This window comes from Capricornis sumatraensis, chromosome 4 (genome assembly GCF_032405125.1).
Source record: "Capricornis sumatraensis isolate serow.1 chromosome 4, serow.2, whole genome shotgun sequence".
Classification (NCBI taxonomy): domain Eukaryota; kingdom Metazoa; phylum Chordata; class Mammalia; order Artiodactyla; family Bovidae; genus Capricornis; species Capricornis sumatraensis.
Genome location: NC_091072.1, coordinates 138953602 through 138978120, shown reverse-complemented (window position 1 = coordinate 138978120; position 24519 = coordinate 138953602). Strand labels below are relative to the sequence as shown.

Here is a 24519-nt window from a genome sequence, read left to right as displayed (position 1 = left end):
ACAGTGTTTCTCTTAAAACCTCCATCCAGTGTATGGGTCCACTCAATATGAATGTAGAAGAGAAAAATCAGATGGGTAGTAGAGAGTATAGAAAATTTAAAAGAAAGGGCAAGTAGAGTAATTGAGATTTTAAGGAACAAATTGGAGTTTTGTGTCTGTGTGTGTGAAGCTTGGTGAGTCTGTTATATAGTTTCTCTGAGATTTGAGTCTTTTTATTGACCCCTTTTTATTCGGCATCATTGTATGCAGAAGAAACAGGGAAGCAATCAGAGTTCCACCTTTGACATCTTCTCTTCTGATTCATAATTTTCTCTCTGAAAAACATCATGACATGGATATTCAGCTCTGGAGCCCAATCTTGTTTTTGAACTCTGAGATTAACAAATTAAGCTATTTAATCCCTCCTGAAAACTCTAAATTCATCTTCCACTGTTATCTCATGAATTCCTCATATGAATTTGACTTGTTTCCCATTGATATTGTACACAGAATGGTAAAATCCAAAATTCAGCTCCTTTGAATATGCAAGACCTTCCCCAAAGTGCTTTTGGAGTTCTGTTTTGGTTTGGTTCCCATGACTATGGGCTTCCCTGATAGCTCAGTTGGTAAAGAATCCACCTGCAATGCAGGAGACCCCAGTTAAATTCCTGGGTCAGGAAGATCCCCGGGAGAAGGAATAGGCTACCCACTCCAGTACTCTTGGGCTTCCCTTGAGGCTCAGCTGGTAAAGAATCCACCTGCAATGAGGGAGACCTGGGTTCGATCCCTGGGTTGGGAAGATCCCCTGGAGAAGGGATAGGCTACCCACTCCAATATTGTGGCCTGGAGAATCCCATGGACTGTAGTGCATAGGGTCACAAAGAGTCTGACACAACTGAGCGCCGTTCACTCACTCCCATGATTACATCCTAAAAAGAGTCTCAACCCTGACCACCACATCTTCCTACTCCTTTACGTTTAATCAAATCCAGTGGAGGTCAAAGAATTTTTATTCAACAGAAAATTAAAGGGACTGAGAGGTAACATGGATCTGATTCGATGGACATGAGTTTGAGCAAGCTCCGGGAGTTGGTGATGGACAGGGAAGCCTGGCATTCTGCAGTCCATGGGGTTGCACAGAGTCGGACATGACTGAGTGACAAAACTGAACTGAGAGGGATAAAAACCTCAACTTGCTTTACCTGCAGTTTCATACTTACCAATCCCTTCCCTTTCAGGAATCCATCACAAAAATTTTGCACTTGCTCTATTAAGACTTCTGTTATAGGTAATGTATCCCACTTATCATCCAGAGTCTGGTAAATTGCTAAAGCAGGCAGTTCAGACATCTTTAGTTTGAAAAATGATATCGCCTTTTCATTTTGTTTCACTCCACTGTCCACCAGAATAAAAAGAATCTGCAGTTGGGGAAATTTGAAAGAGAAAGATCTGTCTGAGGTCCTTGGAAGAAAGAGACACTTGGTGATTGTTGCAGTTTACACTGATTGAACTTAGGGTCTGTGCCACACAATTTAAATCTTCATAGAATTAAAATGAATTTCTTCTTTTACTTTGCATTGTTTTAGGTTTTTTTCCTTTGGATCAGGTCTATTTAATTTTAAGAACATAGAATTGGAAGACAGTTTAATGATTAGCTAAGGGAGAAAGTATGGTCTAAATGGCTAAACATGGAGAATTCTTTTTAAATGTTGCCTCTAGTACTTTCTAGCTGTCTGAATTTGGGTACATTACTCAGCCTCTCTGAGATTGAATGTTCTCATTGGATTTTGTTGGGGGGAGACTGAATGAGAGAATAGATAATATTTCTAGTACAGTTTTTAACATATATAGTAAGTGCTTGATAGGGCTTCTCTGGTGGCTCAGAAGGTAAATAATTGTTAACTATTTTATATTATTAAACCAAACCTTCTGCCCAATGAGGAAATCTCCTTGATAACAGTTTAGTTAGAGAGTTATCTATATTTAGCAACGCTGAAAACTTCCAATGTTAGGGAAACAACCACCAGAAAGATTTTTTCTTTTTTTTTTTTCCCCTAAATAGCTCTCATCATTGGGGTTACTAGTTCAATGCAGTAGACTTGAAGTAGTTGAAGTTTTACTATTTCACTGACATAAGCAGAACTGAACAAAGTGGGGAAGGGAAAAAAAAAAACATCTGTTGCTTATCCAGTAGGCAGTAGGTACAAGACATGTGTTTTATGTGAGAAATAAGCCCTGAGGTCTAAAATTTCAGAGTTTATAGTAAGGAGTAAATACATCACGGGGCTTCCCCGGTGGCTCAGTGGTAAAGAATCTGCCAGCAATTCAGGAGACATGGGTTTGATCCCTGGGTCAGGAAGATCCCTGGAGGAGGGCATGGCAACCCACTCCAGGATTCTTGGCTGGAAAATCCCATGGACAAGGCTACCAGGCCATAGAGTCACCAGGAGTCAGACACAAATGAAGTTACTTGGCACAGCACAGATGCATGAAGCTCTCATGACTAACAGGTGATTTTTATGTTCAGTCTCTTTGGATCTCTATTTTTTGTCCACCCATCAATGAATAAAAAAGAAATAGACTTACTGCTAATGGAAGATATGATTAAATACATCTTTAACAGTTTAAAATACACCTTAAGTTTTAAGGCAGAGTAATGGGATTGATTATACTCCAGTTCTTACTTCATTATCTCTTAACCATAATTATGTTCCTCATTTCTCTCGCTTCCCTAGCCCCATCTCTCTTTTTCTGGTGTCCTACAGCTGAGTATTCAAAAGGGAATCTTCCGGTCCAGACTTACCCTCCCCTGGAAGAGCTTAGCTGCCTCCTGAAATCTGTGCAAGTTTTCTTCAAACTCTGAGGAGGCCTTGTTCATAATCAGTAGAAGATGAATTGGAATCATACTATTGAATAGCCCAATTGCAGTCTGGCAAATTGAAATGTATTAAAGCAGAATGAAAGAGAAAAGGAGGGGAAAAAATATTAGTGGCAACTCAATGACTAGGTACACTGGACCATAAATGATAGCTGTCCACCCATCACACCAATGGCAATTCCTACAAGATGGCTTTGGATCAGTTTCACTCTCCCAGTTTTTACGCAACTTAGTAGATCCCTCATCCCCACACTGAACAGGGTGGAGCTGAGTAACCAAAGGGATACTGCAGTAGGGATGGAGTGTGATCTCCAAGGGTTAGGTCATAGAAGACATAGTAGCATCTGCTTTGTTCTCTCCTGTATCACTTAGTCTCTTATACTGTCCACTCAACCAGCCCTGGGAAGAGATTCACATAGTTCCTATGAAGGAACTAAGTTCTCCTGCTAACAACCAGCACTGATTTGCCAATCAGTTGACTGAATCATCTTGGAAGAAATCTTCCAGCCCCCATCAAACCTTCAGATGTTGCCTCCCTGACCAATGGCTGCAACCTCACATGAGCCCCTGGGATCAGAGGCCCCCATCCCTAGCCACTCCCAAACTTGACCCACAGAAACTGTATGAGATAATCAATTATTTTTCTGTTCTAAGTTGTTACATTTTGGAATAAACTGTTATGCATCATTAGACAACAAATACACCATGGAATATTTTAGTTATTTTTTTTCAACCTCTTTTAAAATGTGGCAAAGGCAGTCAGATTTTGGGGATTCCCTGGTGGTCCAGTGGTTAGGACTCCAAGCTTTCACTGTCGGAAGTGTGGGTTCATTCCCTGATTAGGGAACAAAGATCCTGCTGGCCACACAGCACAGCAAAAACAAAGCAAAACACACATAAAACCAAGAGAAGCCAGATACACTTACAATGGGATTTGGAATCCTTGTTAGTAGTGTACACTTTTGAGTGCTTATGATGTGCTGGGTAGTGTTTTCAGGTCTTTATGTATAATAACTAATTTAATCCTCAAAGTCCCAGTTTTATAAAGAAAGACATTGAGGTGCAAGATCTCCTAAAGTCACAAAAGTGATGAGCTGGAATTCTCAGCAGCCAGAGTGACTTGAGAGTCTGTACTCTTTAAGTACAGACTCTATACATGAGACTATCCATGAGACTCCTTTACAGCTGATGGCAAAACCTCAACAAAATCAACTCAGCCCTAAGCACGGTTGAGTTAGTCCATTTCAGGTCAGCCGTAAGATATCTGCTTCAGGAGACGGGAAGTTTGGCCCTTCTTTGCTGATTAGAGCTGGTGATTGCCCCTGGGGCTTGAGTGGAGGAGACAGCTGTGAGGCAGAGGGAGGATAGAAGGGAGACTGTAAAACTATGACTCTAGCCCCCGTCATTTCCCTTTTCAGAAACAGCACTGCGACTGTCTCTATTTTAAACAAAATCGCATTTCTTCTAACCTCTCCCTTCTAAATACAGAGAGTATTGCTATAAAATTAGCATGTGCACAGAGAGAGAGCTGTAGGTTAATGAACCTTTGGGCAAAGTCCCAGGATGATGGGAACGGGAGTCACTAAATAGGATTCTCCCAGAAGCTACATACTACCCTGTAGAGAATTTTCAGCTCTACTGGCCGACATGTAGGCAAGGAGGATCCAATAAGTTCCTTCCAAAAACTTTCTCCCTGGAGTTTAAAACAGGGCTTCAATTTTAAATTGGGAAGGTTAGAAATTTAAATAATTGTCTCTTGCTTTGTTACTTAAATTTATAGCGTGCAATCTACCCTCCTAGAACAGGGATAGAGGATAAATCTTGGGAAGAGTCAAAAAACCAAAGCTAAAGACTCAAATGATATAGTGAGAGGATAGAGGAAGAGATTGAACATTGCAGAAATGATGAGTTTAATCGTAATAGACACAGTCCGATTTTCATCTTGAAGCCAAGTGTTGAGTGTATGCATTAACAGTGCACAGGAGGTCAACTACGGGACCGGGAATTTCTGCCCGGTTGCTACTGGTACAAACCTCTGCACCAGAAACAGATGAGAAATAACCATAGTAGTGGGGGCAGGTCTCAAAAAGAGAAAAACACTACTTTGGGGATATGAAAAAGTCATGATAAAACTTACTTCTCTGGAGAAATTCTTTCCTAATTTCTTTTTGATATGAGTTGGTGTCGCCTCTAAAGTACAACTCAACAAAATGTGTTATTGTTCTATAAGATGAGAGATGGCCCAATCATCAGAACTTAGGAAGGCTAGTCTTTGCCTCTGCCCTCATTTACCTGTGGAATTCCAGGACCCTAGGTCATAAACCAGGGACTGGAAGATCATCTTTTCTGGTCCCCAATGTACTCCTGGCAGCCTTATAGACAATGACCAGAATGATAATGGTCTAGGCACTTTTCAATGCCTTTTAAATTATTGCTACCAGTGCCCCTGGGATGCATGTGTTTGCAATCCTAGCAGAAATGGAAATGGGATCACCATTCTATGGAGACAAACATGGTGTGAGAGGTGGGCAGGAATTTAGTCAACAGGAAGAGGGGTGTTTCTGTTGTAGGCTATGTGGGGGAATGGAAAAACCACAGGACTCAGTTAGACAGATCAGTCATGAGAAAAGCTGGGACAAGTGGACAGGGCTGTCACTGAACTTCAGATGACAAGTTGTAGGGCTTGAGGAAGTCACTTCACTTTTCTGAACTCCCATTTCCTCTCCTATAAAATGGAAATAGACAATATGACTTCATGCATCATCAAATTTTCTCCCTTCAGTGATGTCTTTTCTACTTACTGTGTAATATTGAATGTTGCTTGGAACTTGAGAGTCCTCCTCTATAAAATGGACATAATAATCTCCTCTCTTCTACCTCAAAAAAAATCTGTGAGTATTATATGAAAAAGTGACATAAAAGGGTTTAGTTAGTTCTGAAAAGCATGACATGCATATGAAGTACTGTTATGAGAAAATGTGCAGCATTTCGGAGCCGAGGTAGATCCCTGGAAATCAACACTCCATCACTTAATGATGTAAGTTCAGGAAAGTAAAAGCTAGGATATATAAGGTAATTCTATAAGCTGTAGATGTTAGAAGGCCAGAAGATTATCAGGACAGGTGGACCAACACCTTCACCCAGGTTGTAGACAGCATGCAACAACCAAGGAAGACACCCAGAAAGAAACCTGAGACTCCAGGAGGGTCTAGGCAAGTGCTGATTGTACCCGACAGAACTGCTGGTCATGAGTCTGCAAGGAGGTAGACACAGAAAATGGGAATAGGTGTGTAAAAACTTTTTAGAAATTTTACATTGTTGCAACATCCAAGTATGTGATCAGTGTTTTTAAACAGCTCATTTGTATTTTACAAAAGCATTGGTCTCTAATGCTTTAGGGAAAAAATTGACCTTCAGCATTTTTGCAATTGTGGCAAGCTTGCCATCTTGTTTGAGAAGCATGGTCTAGAATGCTGGTCATATCAGAGTTGCTTCACTGAACTCTCTTGTAATCAAACTCAGAAGTTTTTGATTAGTCACCTTAACTTTGCATTCTGACTCTCTTACTAGTCATGTAACATGTCATCTCACTTTTCTATTTCTTTCTTTGTTGGGTAAGAACAAGTTTATCAATCTTAAGGGTTGTAGTAGGGATGGCAATATAAACAATTTTGAGCTGATTTAATGATGGTTACTGTTATTATGGGCTGCCCTGGTAGCTCTGTTGGTAAAGAATCCACCTGCAGTGCAGGAGACCCTGGTTCGATTCCTGGGTTGGGAAGATCCACTGGAGAAGGGGTAGGCTACCCACTCCAGTACTCTTGGGCTTCCCTTGTGGTTCAGCTGGTAAAGAACCCACCTACAATGCAGGAGACCTGGGTTTGATTCTTGGGTTGGGAAAATCCCCTGGAAAAGGAAATGGCAACCCAGTCCCATACCCTTGCTTGGGAAATCCCATGGACAGAGGTGCCTAGTGGGCTACAGTCCATGGGGTCCCAAAAGAGTCTGACATGACTTAGTGACTAAACAACAATAACAACAATAACAACTGTTATTATTCTTTAAAAGATCAGAATGCTTGGAGGAAAGGATTTCTCCTATGAAGGCAATTACCCTCCCTGACAAAGGGACTTAAGGGTCTACAGACAGGGGCTACTTACTATAGCGTTGTACTCTGTAACCAAGTGGAGGTTGTTACTCTCAATGAAACGGATTAACTTGGTGGCATCCATGCTTTCAATGTCTTCACCCTTTAAATCCAGTTGTTTGTTATCCACCTGGGTCACACAGAAAGGATAAAATTGTCACTGTTTTGTCATCAATAAATGTTTCTGAACTATTAACTTCAAGTCAGGCACTAACTCAGTCTCCAAAGACAGAAAGGTAAATGTGCCTGGCCCTTGAGGAATGCACTGTCCTGTGGGTCACAGAAAAGTAAACAGGAATATCCCAAAGAATGTGACAAGTATCATCACAGACCCGTATGTCACCTAAGGAAGAGGAGAAATGCTTCCAGGAAGAGACAGCTCCTAATGAATGGCTAAGACTTGGTCAGATGAATGAAGATGGGGTGGGAGTTTTAAATAAAGAACAGGGTTTGCAAAAGGCAAAAAGATGACAGACGTTCCGTTCTAGAAGCTGCAGTTAGGTTAGCTCGACTATAGCAGTGGATGTTAAGTGCAGTAGGAGAGAGACATGGACAGTGGGGTGGAAAGTGACTGCAGCTGGCCAGACTCCTCTATTCTTGTGATTTCCCAGGCAAGGATACTGGAGTGGATTGCCATTTCCTTCTCCAGGGGATCTTCCTGACTCAGGGATCAAACCCAGGTCTTCTGCACTGCAGGCAGATTCTTTAGGATCTGAGCCATCAGGGCAATGGGGTAGGCAGGGCAAATTCCCAAAGAACCTTGAGGTCAAGATAAGTAATTAAATTCTAACCTGAGGGCAAGGGGAGCCACTTACAGGATCAGATTTATGTTTTATTTAGGTACATTTCTAATGTGAAATAAAACACACATGCAGAGAAAAGCACAAAATGGAAAATATAAAGCTCAGAAAATTGTCGCAGAGAATTCAGGGAAAGACATAGAATATTGCCAGAATGTCTGAAGCCCTCCGTGATCTTTCTATTGTTGTTGTTTAGTAGCTAAGTTGTATGTGACTCTCTGCGACCCCATGGACTGCAGCACACCAGGCTTCCCTGTCCTTCATGATCTCCCAGAGTTTGCTCAAGTTCATGTCCATTTTATAATCCATTATTTTTCTGCCAATGTTCACTATTATCCTGACTTTAACATGACAATTTTCATTCTTTATAGCTTTACTGCTTAAAAATGCATCTCACTGTCACAGTTTAGTTTAATCGTGTTAAAAATATTATGTAGGGACTTACCTGGTGGTCCAGTGGTTAAGATTCTATGCTTCTAATGCAGGTGGTGTGGGTTTGGTTCCTGGCTGGGGAACTAAGATCCCACATGCAGTAAGGATGCATAAAAAAAATGATGTAAGTGGAAACAGACTATGGTTTTTTGTTTGTGTATCTCAATTATTTTGTTTGTAAGAGTCATCCATATTATTGCATATAGCTGTAATATGTTCATTTTCCTTGCTGTAATAGTATCCCATTGTATAAATATGCAAAATCTTATTTTACTACTGATTTTTAGGTTGTTTCTAGGATCTGGTTATTAAAATAATGCTGCAATGAACTTTCTTGTTCATTTCTCTTGGAACTCATGCCTCTATATCTATTGAGAATGTATTTAGGGTTGACATTTTTGATGATAGAATATGTGCATTTTTGATGTGCATGTTGATGTTTTTTTGGGAGATAAGGCCAAGCTATTTTCTAAAATGAATGATAATGTACACTTGCATCTGTACTGTTTGAAAGATCCCAATTTTTCACATCCTGGCCAGCACTTGGTATTATCTGCCTTTCTAATTTTATTCATTTTGATGAATATGTGGTAGTATTTCATTGTGGTTTAACCTCCAATTCCCCAATTAACTAGTTATAGATCATCTTTTTTTGAAGTGTCTATTCAAGTCACTTGCTTATTTTTCTATTGAGTTGACCCTTTCCTTGTTGATCTGAAGATGTTTTATATATTCGGGATATGAGCCCTTTATGGCTATATATTACATATCTTTTCTCACTGGGGACTTCTATTTTAATGGTAACTGCATATGAATAGAAGTTAATTTCAATGTAGTCATCAACCTTTTCGTTTATAACTAGTGTGTGTTTTTGTTTTGTTTTGTTTAAAATGCTTTGACTACACCAAAGTACTGAGATCCAGAAGTGCTGACATTCACTCAACTGGCGACCTAATCACCTTATGATTTTTTTTTTTTCACAGCTCAAACTTATGAAATACATAAATGCCGAGGTACAGAAAATATTTGCCTTTAAAAAAAGAATCTTGAAAAAAATTCATCAAAACCACAGGATATTTTAAAATGTGAGTTCCCTTTGCATATTTAAAACTGTTTTAAAATTCACACTATTTGAGAGAAATCCTGGGAGAGAACTATGAAAGCAGGAGAAAAAGTCATCCTAGGTGGGGCCTCGCCCACCCTTCTCCCATCCCTCTCCTCTAGAAGAAAGAAAATGAGCACAAAGGATTTTTAAAGCTGCATAATGCCCAGGTTGTGCTAGTGGTAAAGAATCTGCTTGCAAATGCAGGAGAGGCAGGAGATACGAGTTCAATCCCCAGGTCGGGAAGATCCCATGGAGGAGGAAATGGCAACCCACTCCAGTATTCGTGCCTGGAGAACTCCATGGACAAAGGAGCCTGGCGGGCTACAGTCCATGGGGTTGCAGAGGCAGACACGACTAAGCGACCTAGCAATGCCTTGTACTTTTCCTTCCTAAGGTTTTGCTAATTGCACAACCATCAGAATCATTATTGTAATCACAACCAGGATCCTTTTTATGTTTAATATGTCTAAACACTTTCTGATTATTTTTCTAGAAACTTGGAGGCCTGGTGTCTACACCACAGCGGATAGAACTGTGCTCAGAGCCAGGAGCTCCTCCCTTGCTGCTCTCTTTTCCCGCAAACCCTCGCATTTCTCAGAACAGGATGAACAGGAAATGCCAGCTACTCCAGGTGGCTCTGGACTTGAGGAATGCAGTATAGGGGAGGCAGAGTTTGTGAAGGGGTGATAACATTCTCTAAGAAGCGAAGATCTTTCATAAAAGCCATCCTCCCGAAGCCTCTCCGGTTGGTCATGGCTCTTTAAATGAAGCATACCTGAGTATTTCTCTATTTCTTAAACCAACAAACTCTGGAGAGCTCATGTGTAGGGTTCCTGGAAACATTTAAACAGGAAACCTCCCTTCTGTAAAGGGAATTTATTTGCATAATGCCCTGGAAAGAAAATCCGACCCTGGATCCCAGAGTGGGAGAAAATATTTTTTAATATATTTTTCCAGTTTTTGAAGAGAATTTTCCTTGAAAAATCACATTATTTTTCTCCTCAAGAAAAGAGACCAAAAGAAAAACAGAAACAGTAAACCAAAAGGGTTGTCACCCTACAATATAATTTTGAGTTTCCCCGAGAATATCAGATGTAGATTATTGTATGATTCAGACACTGTATCATACCAATGGATTTTATCATTCTTTTTCTGTTTGTTAGTATTTCAGCAATACTCCTTTGAATTATTTCCGGTAGATTCCTGTAATTAACAACCCAGCTTTTTGTAAAACATTAAAGTTGTTTTAGTTTGCACCAGTTACAATATTAAATATCTTGGCTACCATGGAAAAATCATTTGTTCAGTGCATGCCCTCTCGTCTCTGAGGTTTGTTTTCATAAGCTGCTTGGTTACCATATACTTGGTAAATATATACTTAAGGATTTCTCTGGTAGTCTAATGCTTGGGAATCTGCCTGCCAATGCAGGAGACATGGGTTCTAATCCTGGTCCAGGAAGATCCCACATGCTGCAGAGCAACAGAGCCCGTGCACCACAACTACTGAGCCTGAACTCCAGGACCTGTGTGAGCTGAACCTGCTGAGCCCACGTGCCCTAGAGCCCACGCTCCGCAACAAGAGAAGCCACAACAATGAGAAGCCCACACACTGCAACTAAAGAGTAGTCCCTGCTCACCACAACTAGAGAAAGCCCATGCACAACAGTGAAGACCCAGTGCAGCCAAAAATAAATAAATTTATATATATATATACTTTAGAAAAATATTTTAAAATTTGGCATATCTTACTTATTGCCTTTCTTATCAGTTTATTTGTATGCACTCTGCTCTGATTCTCTGCTTGGTTAGGTGCATTTCTTATAACAGGTTTCCAGGAATAATTGTGAAGGGCATGAAAGGATGCCTCTACTCTATTTTTATTACTGTCCCATTGGGTCAAAGTTAGACTAATTCTGTTTCTTCAAACAGAAGTGATGGAGAATACTCAAAATGAGGTACACATTCAAATAATATCTGAGATTCCATTTTAGGACAGGTTCACAGTTTATTCAACACAGGATTACATCTCTGTTAGGGTAACAGTAAGAGTCCTATTGAGAGTGGGGGGCCGTCTATGGCCATACCACCCTGAATGCCCTGGATTTCGTTAGATCTCAGAAGCTCAGCAGGGTCGGCCCTGGTTAGTGCTTGGATGGGAGAGTGGGGAGGGACTTCGAACTAGTGCTAAGACAAGCTGTGTCCTCACACAGTCAGGTTGTCATACGCAACTTACTAACGCTCCATTTTAATTTTTTCTCAATCACATTTATATAGTTGACCTGAGCTATTTTTGCAGACTGATGCATTCCATAAATATAGCAAATGCTGCCCTCTTTTCTCTCCCATATAACTGTCAACTCATATTTCCACTTATTTCAGCTTATTTCTAAACATGTTCTTACAGTGGAAATTTGCTGTATGGGCTAATTCTGAAATTTCTTTGCCAAAATACGTCATATATGTGCGTGTGTGTGCTAAGTCATTCAGTCATGTCTGATTCTTTGGGATCCCATGGACTATAGCACACCAGGCTTATTTGTCAATGGAATTTCCCAGGCAAGAATAATGGAGTAGGTTGCCATTTCCTACTCCAGCGGATCTTCCTGACCCAGGGATCCAACCCGTGTCTCTTGTACCTCCTGCACTGGCAGGTGAATTGTTCACTACTGCTGCTGCTAAGTTGCTTCAGTCGTGTCTGACTCTGTGTGATCCTATAGACAGCAGCCCATCAGGCTTTTCAGTCTCTGGGATTCTCCAGGCAAGAATACTGGAGCGGGTTGCCTTTTCCTTCTCACTACTGCACCACCCGGGAAAACCCAAAATATGTCATGCCTAGGTTAAATCTTGAGAAATAAGCTGGGGGTTTGATTAAATAGTGGTAGGGAGACAGAAATGGTTTAGGAAAAACATATTTTTTTTTTTTAGCTTTATTTAATGAGGAGCATTAGAGTAGGTAGAATATAGGAGTAAAAACAGGCTTTTTTTCAGAATTAAATACTGTAGAAAGTCACTATAATAAGGTAGAAAAGGTAGCTTTGGAGTCGGCCATACTGGGTATGGGCTTCCCTCTTAGTTCAGTTGGTAAAGAATCCGCTTGCAACACAAGAGAACCTGGTTCGATTCCTGGGTTGGGAAGATCCGCTGGAGAAGGGATAGCCTACCCACTCCAGCATTCTTAGGCTTCCCTTGTGGCTCAGCTGGTAAAGAATCCGCCTGCAATGCAGGAGACCTGAGTTTGATCCCTGGGTTGGGAAGATTTCCTGGAGAAGGGAAAGGCTACACACTCCAGTATTCTGGCCTGGAGAATTCTGGGTATGAGTCAGATGTTTGTGACTCTATAGTTCTGAGAGTCTAGACATCAGAATCAAGCTCATTGAACTTTAGTTTCTTTATTGATAATGCAGGGTCGATAATGGGCTTCCCTGGTGGCTCAGACAGTAAAGAATTCCCCTGCAATGATGGAGACCTGGGTTCGATCCCTGGGTCAGGAAGATCCCCTGGGTGAGGGCATGGCAACCCACTCCAGTATTCTTGCCTGAAAAATCCTGTGGATAGAAGAGCCTGGCGGGCTTCAGTCTATGGGGTCACAAAGAGTCAGACACAACTGTGTGACTAAGTGCACACAGGGACGATATAATAATTTCATCAGATTCTAGTGCCTATCCTAAATCAGGCACTAAAACAAACAGATGAAATTCTAGATCTTAAATAAAAGAAAGTATCAGAAGATCTGCAATTGGTTCACATTTCCCAGTGTCAAGAAGAAGTCTTAACTGCAGATGTAAAAGGGCCTCCTAATGGGTCTACAAGGAGAAGGCAATGGCAACCCACTCCAGTACTCTTGCCTGGAAAATCCCATGGATGGAGGAACCTGGGTGGCTGCAGTCCATGGGGTCACAGAGTCGGACACAACTGAAGTGACTTAGCAGCAGCAGCAATGGGTCTACATAGAGTCACAGAGACCAACGGGCAGGAATCAGTGAAGACCATGTCCATTGTGTAAATATGTCTGTTCACTCCCAGACCACCCCTACAGGACACAGGAATTGATTATCATTTCTAAACATTGGGATCCTCTTCTGAAGGGCATGATCACATTGTATGGTATTTTTTGAGTATAATAAAAGCCTCAGTTTGTTCAATGCCAAACTTTTAAATATACCTCAATTTAAGAAAACACTAAAAAAAGAGAACAGTCATGGTTGATGTTCTTTTTCTTTTTTAAAAAAAATTATCCCCCAAATCTGAATAATAATCCTAGTAAAATTTGGACTGAATTTTCCAAAGTGTAGAGCTCCAAAATCACTGCAGATGGTGACTGCAGCCATGAAATTAAAAGACGCTTACTCCTTGGAAGGAGAGTTATGACCAACCTAGACAGCATATTCAAAAGCAGAGACGTTACTTTGCCAACAAAGGTCAGTCTGGTCAAGGCCATGGTTTTTCCAGTAGTCATGTATGGATGTGAGAGTTGGACTATAAAGAAAGCTGAGTGCCGAAGAACTGATGCTTTTGAACTGTGGTGTTGGACAAGACTCTTGAGAGTCCCTTGGACTGCAAGGAGATCCAACCAGTCCATCCTAAAGGAGATCAGTCCTGGGTGTTCATTGGAAGGACTGAGTTGAAGCTGAAAGTCCAAGACTTTGGTGACCTGATGCGAAGAGCTGATTCATTGGAAAAGACCCTGATGCTGGGAAAGCTTGAGGGCAGGAGGAGACGGGGATGACAGAGGATGAGATGGTTGGATGGCATCACCGACTCAATGGACATGGGTTTGGGTGGACTCTGGGAGTTGGTGAGGGAGGCCTGGTGTGCTGCAGTTCATGGGGTCGCAGAGTCAGACACAACTGAGCGACTGAAGTGAACTGAACTGAAACTGAGAAAAAAAAAATGTTTATCTAAAAGCTGTCACCACAGACCTGCCAATGGAGCAGGGTGCTTGTTTTCAGTATGGCACATAAACAATCTTGTCCACAGAGGTTCCAAGAGTTCATTCGGTGTAGGTCTGTCACTGGTGGGAAATAACCAGCAGATTCTAAAGAAGAGCAAGCAGCTCTGGGAAGTCATCAACAGGGCTTTGTAGAGAATAAATCGTAAACAAAGTTAAAGCGTTCGTTAGAGGTCGTAAAACCTGCAGACACTGGAAGCAAGAAGCACTTGTTTTTCTTCCCAAATGTGTATCTTGGTGGAACTAGGACTTTTAAATCAGGCTTTCATAAGACTACAAACAACAAACTGGGGAAGAAGTACTTGTGGATCTGAGGCTAATTGGAATGTTTTGTATTGACAGGTTGCTACAAATAGTTCAGCGGTACCAGGAAATGCATTAGTGTAACCTTCTATATCTTTCTTAAAAAAAAAATCTTTTTTTTTAAATTGAAGTATAGTTAACTTACAATGTTATGTTAGTCTCTGGTACACAGCAAAGTTATTCAATTATATATTTTTTATATATAATGTATGTATATTTTCATATTCTTTTCCATTATGGTTTATTATAGTATATTGAATATAGCTCCCTGTGAAATACACTAAGACCTTATTATGATCTATTTTATACATAGTCCATATCTTTCTCACCAAAACTCTTCACAGGAGGATTTGATTTAATCCTATTTTACAGTGCAAACCAGCAGCTTCTGTCCAGGTGGGGGAAGAACTGCTGAAGGGACTCAGGCATCTTCAGACAGAGTTTTGGGAGTGAGTAAATTCCTCAAACACTTTCCGAGTGTCTTTGAGGTACCAGAGACCTACTGTAGACCTTTGGGACACAGAGATGAATAAGTCATGGTTCCTGCCTTGAATAAGCTCATGGTCTAGTAGGGTAAAAGGTGAAACACACAGAAATACATGACATGCACTCTAAAGTGGTCAGTTACATGGGATTTTAGCGGAAACTCTGTCTGTGCTCAGTCGTGTCCGACTCTTTGAGAGCCCATGGATTGTAGCCTGCCAGGCTCCTCTGTCCATGGGATTTTCCAGGCAAGACTACTGGACTGGGTTGCCACTTCCTACTCCAGGGGTTGCTGACCCAGGGATCAAACTTGAGTCTCCTGCATCTCCTGCATTGGCAGGCAGGTTCTTTACCACTGTGTGACCTGGGACGCTTTAGAAGAGTAGTTACGACAATTTGGAGATTCCAGGGAGCCTTTCTGAAGGATAAGCTGCTGGAACTGAGTCACTGGAATATGAGGAGGAGTTGGTTGGGTGAGCCTACGAGAAAGGGGCCCTGAGGGAGGCTGGCATTCTAGGCAGAGAAATAGCCCACGTGACATGATAGAATCATGTCCTCATACTGCATATAGTTGGGTATTGAAACGGTAGAGACCAAGGTGGGAATGTGCTAGAAAAGGGAATGGAAAAGCAGGTAGTGGCCTGGTCATAAAAGCTACACATTTAAATGTCTTGATTTTGTTCTTGTAACATGGGGGAATATTGAAGAGGTTTTTAAGAAGGAGGTGTCATGGTCAAATGTCCATTTTAAATCCATCATTGTCATACCAATCTAGAAACTGAGTAAGAAATAGTGAAGGGAAACCTATTAAGAAGGTATTGAAAATGTTTATGCCAAAGGTGCTAAGAGTCTAAGCGAGGAACAAAATAGCAAGAGCAGAGGAAAAGTCCATTTTGTGCATAACACCATCAGTACATTAACTGAATCAATCATGATAGCCCAGGAGCAACAAAAGATACGGGCAGCTATAGACACAGAAAATACTTTAATCTATCTAATAAAGATGGAAGTATTAACTGGATAATAAAACAACGTGTCATGGCCATGGCTGTGGGACTGGCTAAATCAGACTCTATCACAGAGCCTCACCAGCGGCAACACTGAGTTTTCATTGCTGTTAAGGGACCTCCCTCATAGCTTTGATAGTAAAGAATCTGCCTGCAGTGAAGGAGACCTAGGTTCAACCCCTGGATCAGGAAGATCCCCTGGAGAAGAGAATAGCTATTCACTCCAGTATTTTTGCCTGGAGAATTCCACAGACAGAGGAGCCTGGTGGGCTACAGTTCATGTGATCCCAAAGAGCTGGACATAATTGAGCCACTAACCCTTTCCCTTACATTTACGAACACATTATTGTTGATTACTGTTTTCCTTCAGAAGTATCACTTGTGTTTTATGCGTCTCTACAAATATTTTGATGGTGCCTGAATAAACTGATGTAATAGAAAGTAAAAAGGAGAACATAGGCTCCAAATACAGGGTGGTAGGTATGATCGGCAAAGATTAGAGACTGAATGAACAAAGCTATTCAGTAAAATAGTGTTTTCACGGCAAGAACGTGACACAGCAAGGGAAGATGACAAGTTCAGTTTTGACTAAGTGAAGACTGCAGTCAGTCAGTTCAGTCCAGTTGCTCAGTCATCTCTCACTCTTTGCAGCCCCATGGACTGCAGCACGCCAGGCTTCCCTGTCTATCACCAACTCCTGGAGCTTGCTCAAACTCCAGGACTGCAGTATTTATGAGCCTATTCAAATAGTTATATCCAGCAAGCATCTAAATCATGGAGGGGTCCAGGCTAGAGATAAAACATGCCGAATCCTCAACAAACACATAACCGTCAAACATAAGAAAAGATCCTACTACTGAAGACTTACTCATTCTTTCATTAGTTGATTCATTCACAGGCAGAGCACAGAGGAATTTAAGGGCAGTGAAAATCCTGGAATACCAAAACAATAGATTTATGCCATTACTCATTGTCCAAAGCCATACATTGTAGAACACCAAGAGTGAACTATGATGTAAATATAGAGTTTGAGTGGTTATGACATTTCAATGTAGCTTAATCGGCTGCTATAAATCTACCACTCTGGTGGAGACGTTGCTGATGGGGGAGGCCACTGATGTGTGCGGCAGGAGACATAAGGGGAATCTTTGCATTTTACTCTCAATATTCTGCTCTGAATTTGAAACTGCTCTAAGTAAATAAAGCCTTTTCCAAAAATTAAAAAAAAAAAGATTCATTCACGTATTCATTTATTCAACAAATACTTATGAGTAACTGCTACATGGCAGGCACTTTTATTTTTTATTTTGTTTTTTTAAAGGTGCTTACTTAAATTTATTTTTAGTTTATTTTTGGCCACAGATCACCCCATGCAGAACCTTAGTTCTCTGATCAGGGGTTGGACCCATGCCCCTGCAGTGGAATTGCAGATTATTAACCACTGGACCACCGAGGAAGTCCTGACAGATGCTGTTAAATGCTCAGCGGCTGAAGTAGTGAATAGACAGTCTCTGCCTCCATGGATTCTGTAACTTAGATTGGAAAGAGCACTGGGTCAGGCAGTAGTGTGGATGGAGAAAGAGAAGAACTCAAGGAGACTAAAGGAAGAGGTGGACCGAGAGAAGCAGGTTCCTAGATCAAGGAAAGAGAGAATATGAAAGAGAAAAGAGTGGCTACCAATGTCAAATACGGCATAAATTGTCAGTAAAATAAGATCTAAACAGTGTTGGTTGGGTTTGGAGATATGGAAGCCATGGTGACCTGGATGAAAGCAATTTTAATGGAGTGAAATGCAAATTAGGTAACAATGTATTCAGAGCTTAAAGAAAGCTGAAGACGCTGAATACAAAATACATTTTAAAGAGATTTGGATGAAGAACGTAAGAAAGAGAGAGGATAAAGAGTAGTGGGAAGGACATTCAGACCAGAAATTTTGAAACTTTAATGTTTGCTCACTTTCTTATTTCCATTGGACTCTGGTCATCTTCACTTTGACATTCCACCAACAACATAAACTCAACAACCAAAGAAAACATCACAAATACCTACTTCTGTTATAACCTCACTATTCCTTAGATACTGTGACTTCCAACCTCTCCTCCTTTCCCTAATTTGCGATCTGATCCTTGCAGTAGTGTGGACAGAGAAAGAGAACTCAAGGAGACTAAAAGAAGAGATGGACCCAGAGAAGCAGGCTCCCAGGTCAAGAAAAGAGAGAATATGATGCCTTTTCTTCACTTTCTGCTGCTACCTCTTTGCTACAGATCCTTAGTACACGATCTATCTCCTCAGCCTAATAAAAGTTCTCTTTATTCTTGTCTTTTTTTGCCTAATCATCCATCTAACTCATTGCTGCCAAAATAATCTTGCGCAAACACATTTCTGATCTAAAGGCTTGAGGGGCTGCCCAGCGCCAGTCAACTTAAGTGCAAACTCATTAAGCTGGTATTCAAATTTCTCGACAATATGGTTCCAATCAAATTGCTCTTCTATTCATCTGCCCAAAACATGTTCCCTGAGATCCAGTCAAGTTGGCTTGATCACTCTTTCCCAAGTTTAACTTTTTTCCCCCATTTTGGCCATGAATTCTCCTCTATGTTGTCCAAATTTTATCTGTTCTTTAAATCCCAGTTCAGTTATCTCCTTCATAACTTATTTTGGTCAGAATTCCTACTCTGCTTTTTTTAAAATTCATTTTTTATTCTTTTTATTAGAATATATTACCCTTAACACTGTGTTGATAATAGCATTAACATTAGAAACTGTGTTGATGTCAGTACTGAGAACATCCTTAAGAAGGGAACAAGGGAACTATGTTCCAATACTCACTGAACTCTTCTTAACCTACTGTTGATTTTCTTCATTGTAAAAGGGACAGGGAAAGGGTAGGGGTTTGGGAGATGGTTCAAAGGAGGAAAATGGCATGTTATATTTTGCACATTTCTGGATTTAATGTGTGCAGGCAATACAGAAGGTCCAGAATGTGGAATAAATCTTAAGGCCATTCAGCCAGAGCTTTATCATGGGTTACAAAGCTGATGTTTTGGGCCAAGTCATTTAGTGCCTATCTTGCTTTGACCATTTAAACTCTTGTAATGCTTCACCTGGAGAAAGAAATGGCTACCCACTCCAGTATTCTTGCCTGAAGAATTCCATGGGCAGAGGAGCCTGGAGGGCTCAAATAGGGGCCTGGAGGTCTATGGGATCTCAAATAATCGAACACGACTGAGCAACTAACACACACACACAATATTTTACCCATGGTGATGCTGTTTCTATTATAGATACTTGTATGTTACGTTTACAATCTCTATCATATTTTAAGAGCTATGAGAGGGGAGAATATACTCAATGTGTTTTAAGGATCATTACCTTGCACAGAGAACCCAGTAGCTGTTAACACATGTTTGATAAAGGTAAGTAAACTCTCAAAGGTATGAAGATACTAAAAAGTATATATATGGAAATATAAAAATCTCTGAAGCTCCAGTATTTTGGCCACCTCATGTGAAGAGTTGACTCACTGGAAAAGACTCTGATGCTGGGAGGGATTGGGGGCAGGAGGAGAAGGGGATGACCGAGGATGAGATGGCTGGATGGCATCACTGACTCGATGGACGTGAGTCTGAGTGAACTCCGGGAGTTGGTGATGGACAGGGAGGCCTGGCGTGCTGCGATTCATGGGGTCGCAAAGAGTCAGACACAACTGAGCGACTGAACTGAACTGAACTGACCCAGGGATCAAACCCAGGTCTCCCACATTGCAGGCAGATTCTTTACTGTCTGAGCCACCAGGGAAGCCCCATAAACGCATTTATTATAGAACTGCTGTAATATAAAATACTTGGGATTATCTAATTATCTGTAGAGAGCTAACCAGGAGACCTGAGTTCAGTCCCTAGATTGGGAAGATCCCCTGGAGAAGGGAATGGCAACCCGCTCCACTATTCTTGCCTAGAGAATTCCATGGACAAAGGAACCTGGTGGGCTACAGTCCATGGGGTCGCAAAGAGTCAGACACGACTGAGGGACTAATACACACACCAAATTATCTATAAATAGGCAAATGGCTACTTAAGCTATGCCATGTCCAAATTATGGAGCTGTATGCAGTAGTTTTTTCTTGGTATTTTTTCTTTTTAAAGTTTATTTATTTTAATTAGAGTATAATTGCTTTACAATGTTGTGTTAATTTCTGCTGTACAACATGAATCAGCTATATGTATACATATATCCCCTCCCTCCTGAGCCTCCCCCCCACTCCCCTTATTTTATAGATGAAAGAATTGAAACCAAGAAAGTGTTTTGTGACCTGCCCAAGTCACATGGCTGCTCAGTGACAAAACAGTGCTGTAAATCTTATGTCCTGACTCTCAGTCCAGGCCTCTTCCCATTTCATGACAGCATCTGTCTAGGAAGCTTGAGTTGAGCCATCCTCCTCATATGGTCCCTGATGCTGGCATCACTATTGCGATTCAAGATCTAGACTCCTTTCTGGTCTCCGAAGTCTGTGTATTCACAACTCAAGGGAAAACTAGAAGGCTGGAGCTGCCCACCTGACTTACCAGACGGAAGAGGGAAATGGTATTCCCAGTGATGTTGTAGTGAGCCAGAACCTCGGAGGCAGTGCTGATCCCAAAAGACACGTCTTGGAAATTTTGCACCACACTGTGGATTAGGGACACTGCCGGTACTTCTAAATCCTAAAGACAAGAAGGAAAAAATAAAATAAAATAAAAAAACCCATAGGTTGTTTCTGGAGGAAAGAGACTAGGGAGTTGAAATATGCTCACACTTATCAAATTGAAGTGTCCAGTGAGACAACATTGACCTCTAAAAATGTAGGCTGGCTTCTCAGGGACATGGTTGAATTTTCCAGGCTGGGTGGGTTAATAGGTAACTATGACATAGTGGCTAAGTCTAGAACACCTATCTGGTTTTACCGTAGAACTTGTAGCTTGTTGGGCTTCACTAGTGGCTCAGCCGGTAAAGAATCTGCCTGTAATGCAGGAGACACAGGGTCAGGAAGATTCCCCTGGAGAAGGGCATGGCTATCCACTCTAGTTTTCTTGCCTGGAGAATTCCATGGACACAGAAGCCTGGCGGGCTACCATCCATGGGTTGCAAAGAGTCAGACATGACTGAATGACTAACTTGTAGTTTGTTAATAGCTGAGAGGGGGCTCAAAATCACAAAGACCTGAAGAGTTGGCCTCCACAGTCATTGATAAACCAAAGGTGGCAAATATTTGGGGAATAATTTGTAGAGGAAAGAAGAAACGTAAAAATCAGAAACAGGTGCTGTCAAAAGGACAAAAAAAGAGAAAATTAAAATAAGAGAAATTAAAGTGGAAGCTTAGAAGTTTTATTAACAAGGCTGTGTAGGATGTTGGGGTGCTCTTTCCACTGTTGCTCCAACTCTAGAACCAAGGCCTGCAAGACAGAGCAGGGAAGCCTGTTCTGAATGATGGTTCCAGGCCTTTTACAGCAAGCTGGCCTTATTTCCCTGTGGTCATGGGACCCTCCTCCCCAGAAGCTCTGAGCAATAAACAGCCGTGAACATGTTTGTCCTTGACATTTCTCTGGCAAGAGAAGGAGATGTGCTCAGAGAAAAGATCATGGTTAGCCTTGCAGCTGGGGTCAAGTAGAGGGAGCTGGCACTTTGCTCATCCGAAAGGGCGTGTGGAGTTCATTTTAGGTTATGAACAATTGTTCTTCAAGGCTTCGTCTTTTTTAAAAAATCTGCTCCTTAGAGTGAATTTGCTCTCGGAGCAAACAGCGACACCTGGTGGCAATTTGAGTTACCGCACCCTCCAGTTTCACTTCCTTGCCACTCCCGCCTGAGTGTAGGCTGCTGTTTTTGTCTACAGGTCGGATCTCTCATCACTGAAAAATTTGCCCCCAGGCCTCACCCCCTCTTCCCCACTCCACTCCCGTCTTCCTCCCCTACTTATATCTCATCGATTTTATTTCCAGCTGTGTACACAGAAAAGACAAGATGATGGTGATTTGGAATTAATGAATAGAAACAGACAAGAAGGTCTGAGAGGAGAGAGTAGGGGATTGATTAGCTGTGAAATCACCAGATGTTACCTCCAGAGAAAAAGAAAAATGCTGGAATAATGCCTTCTCCTTTATGGTTGATTTTTTTTTGCCAGGCAACCAATCTGGAAGATTGGCTAAGACCTTCAATATGCAAAATGTCATCCTTGTTCAACATTTCAGAGCAAACAAACGAAAACAAAAAAAAAAAAAGAAGAGTGTGTATGCATGCTCAGTTGTACAGTTGTGTCAGACTCTTTGCGACCCCATGGACTGTAACTCACCAGGCTCCTCTGTCCGTGGGATTTCCCAGGCAAGAATACTGGGGTGGGTTGCCATTTCCTACTCCAGGGGATCTTCCCGACCCAGGGATTAAACCTGTGTTTCCTGCATTGGCAGGCGGATTCTTTACCGTGCAGCCACCTGGGAAGCAAAAGAACAGTGGGGGACTCCTTACTTGGTAAGAGGTTCTAGACTGGAGGCAGCTATTCACAAGTGTGTTGCCTGCTTGATACAAGTTGGTTTACTCTGGACCCTGCCTTGGAAGTTAAAATACTGACTGAAGCTTCAAAGCAGGTACAGACGGGGAGACCCAGACAGCAGCCTCAGAACTCTCAAAACAAATATGAGAAAGATGTGATTCAGAGACTGGGAACATCTAGAGATTGTGAGATCTTGATTGATAAGCTAAAATTAGACCCTGCCCTTTGACTTTTAAGGTAGTATCATCCAGCCAGCAAGTGACTAGCGTGGCTGCCTTAAGGTAGCATATTTCTGGTCACAGAGGGTCAGACACGACTGAGTGACTGAACTGGGAGAAGGGCAGGTGGCAATATCTGAACAAACCTGGAAGAAGCCTATGACAGCCACCTCAGTGGCAGCGATGAATTCCATGGCAGCTTGGACATCTGCGAGCCGCACAGGTTCCTGGGTGCCGGGACCATCTAGCCAGAGATGAGGGTAGGGGTGGGAGGAAGAAAGAGAGAGAGAGACAGAGAGTTTGCAGGAACTGAGTGGAGAAAAAGCAACTCTAAATCACAAGGGCATCTCTATTTTTCCTCTTCATAGTACGGCCAAAGAGATTTAGGGGTGCAGTTGTCATTCCAAGGCTTTATTTCTTTACTAACTTGTGGAAGGAGGACTCCTCTCATAATAGTCCATTTAAAAATAATATTTACTTATTTATTTGGCCACGCCAAATCTTAGTTGTGGCATGCAGAATCTTTAGTTGCGGTATGTGGGATCTAGCTCCCTGACCAGGGATCGAACCTGGGGCCTCCAGCACTGGGAACATGGAGACTTAAGTCATGGGACCACCAGGGAAGTCCATGATAGCCTATTTCTGAAGGATGTCAGACTCCCCTCTTCTCTACTAGGCAAGGCAGATCTTTATCCAGCCTTTCCTGAAAAGTTCCTAGGTTTGGGGAACAAATACCCAGAGTTCTGCCAATATCCCTTTCCTTTCTCCCAATAACACTTTCACCCCCTGGTCACTCAAGTGTTCTTTTCTTTTACCTGATGGTGCCTGAACTTCTGCAGCAACTTCCGGAGACAGTTTGCATGTGGAGAGAAATAACAGAAACAGGCATCTGGATGGCATGGCTTCCATTTTCCTGTTCCCGCTCCACGCCCTGGTCTTGGTGTTTGGAGCCACTGACTCCGGGCAGCCCACTCTGCAGTTAAGGGATTGTGGAGTAATTTGTGCTCTGGGAACATTGCAGCTGGCTCCGGGGCAGGGGGACCTTCAACTTTTGAGATAAGAGACAGGATTCGGTAACAGGGCCTCAGAACAAGACCAATCAGAAGAAAGTCAGGCTAGTTCCTTTAAATAAAACAAAACATTCTATGCCAGGTGTTGACTTAGGCACTACGGACATAGCAATAATGGTGATCTGATCACCTCTCTCAATTTAGATTGTTAATATGAAAAACTATTAAATAGATCGTTTAAATGTAAAATGGAAAGTGATTAAAAAATTGGGAAACTCAAGGGTGCTAGGAGAAGATGAACTAAAGACATTTTGGACAATGATAGTGTCTGGTGAAAGCTTTCTTCCTGCGGGGGTTGCCCAAGCAGTACATGTGTGCAGACTCAGTCATGTCTGACTCCAGGGAGGAATACTGGACTCGGCTGCCATGCCCTTCTCCTTGGATGTTCCCCACACATGGATCGAACATGCATCTCCTGTGCTGGCAGGCCGTTTTACCACTGCACCACCTGGGAAGCATGCCTAAGCAGAGTCCTGGGTAAATAAAACTTTTCCAGGCAATGAAGGTGGAAAGGGAGTTTCATGTAAAGTGCCAAAGCACTGAGATGCAAGTGTGATGTGCAAATTACTAATTATTAGCAATTGAGCATTACCAGAAAATGGAATAATAAATCTGGGCAGAAAGGC

At 41.8% G+C, this 24519-nt stretch overlaps 1 protein-coding gene across 1 annotated transcript; it reads right to left on the bottom strand.

Moving 5' to 3' along the window:
• Positions 1-266: 266 nt before the first annotated feature.
• On the bottom strand, positions 267-23732 carry ERP27 (endoplasmic reticulum protein 27). The gene is made up of 7 exons (XM_068972103.1): positions 23639-23732; positions 22970-23067; positions 20648-20785; positions 7018-7134; positions 2783-2908; positions 1200-1397; positions 267-314 (listed from the first exon to the last, which is right to left on the bottom strand). The coding sequence occupies exons 1-7, from the start codon at positions 23730-23732 to the stop codon at positions 267-269; spliced, it is 819 nt and encodes a 272-aa protein (XP_068828204.1).
• Positions 23733-24519: the final 787 nt, after the last annotated feature.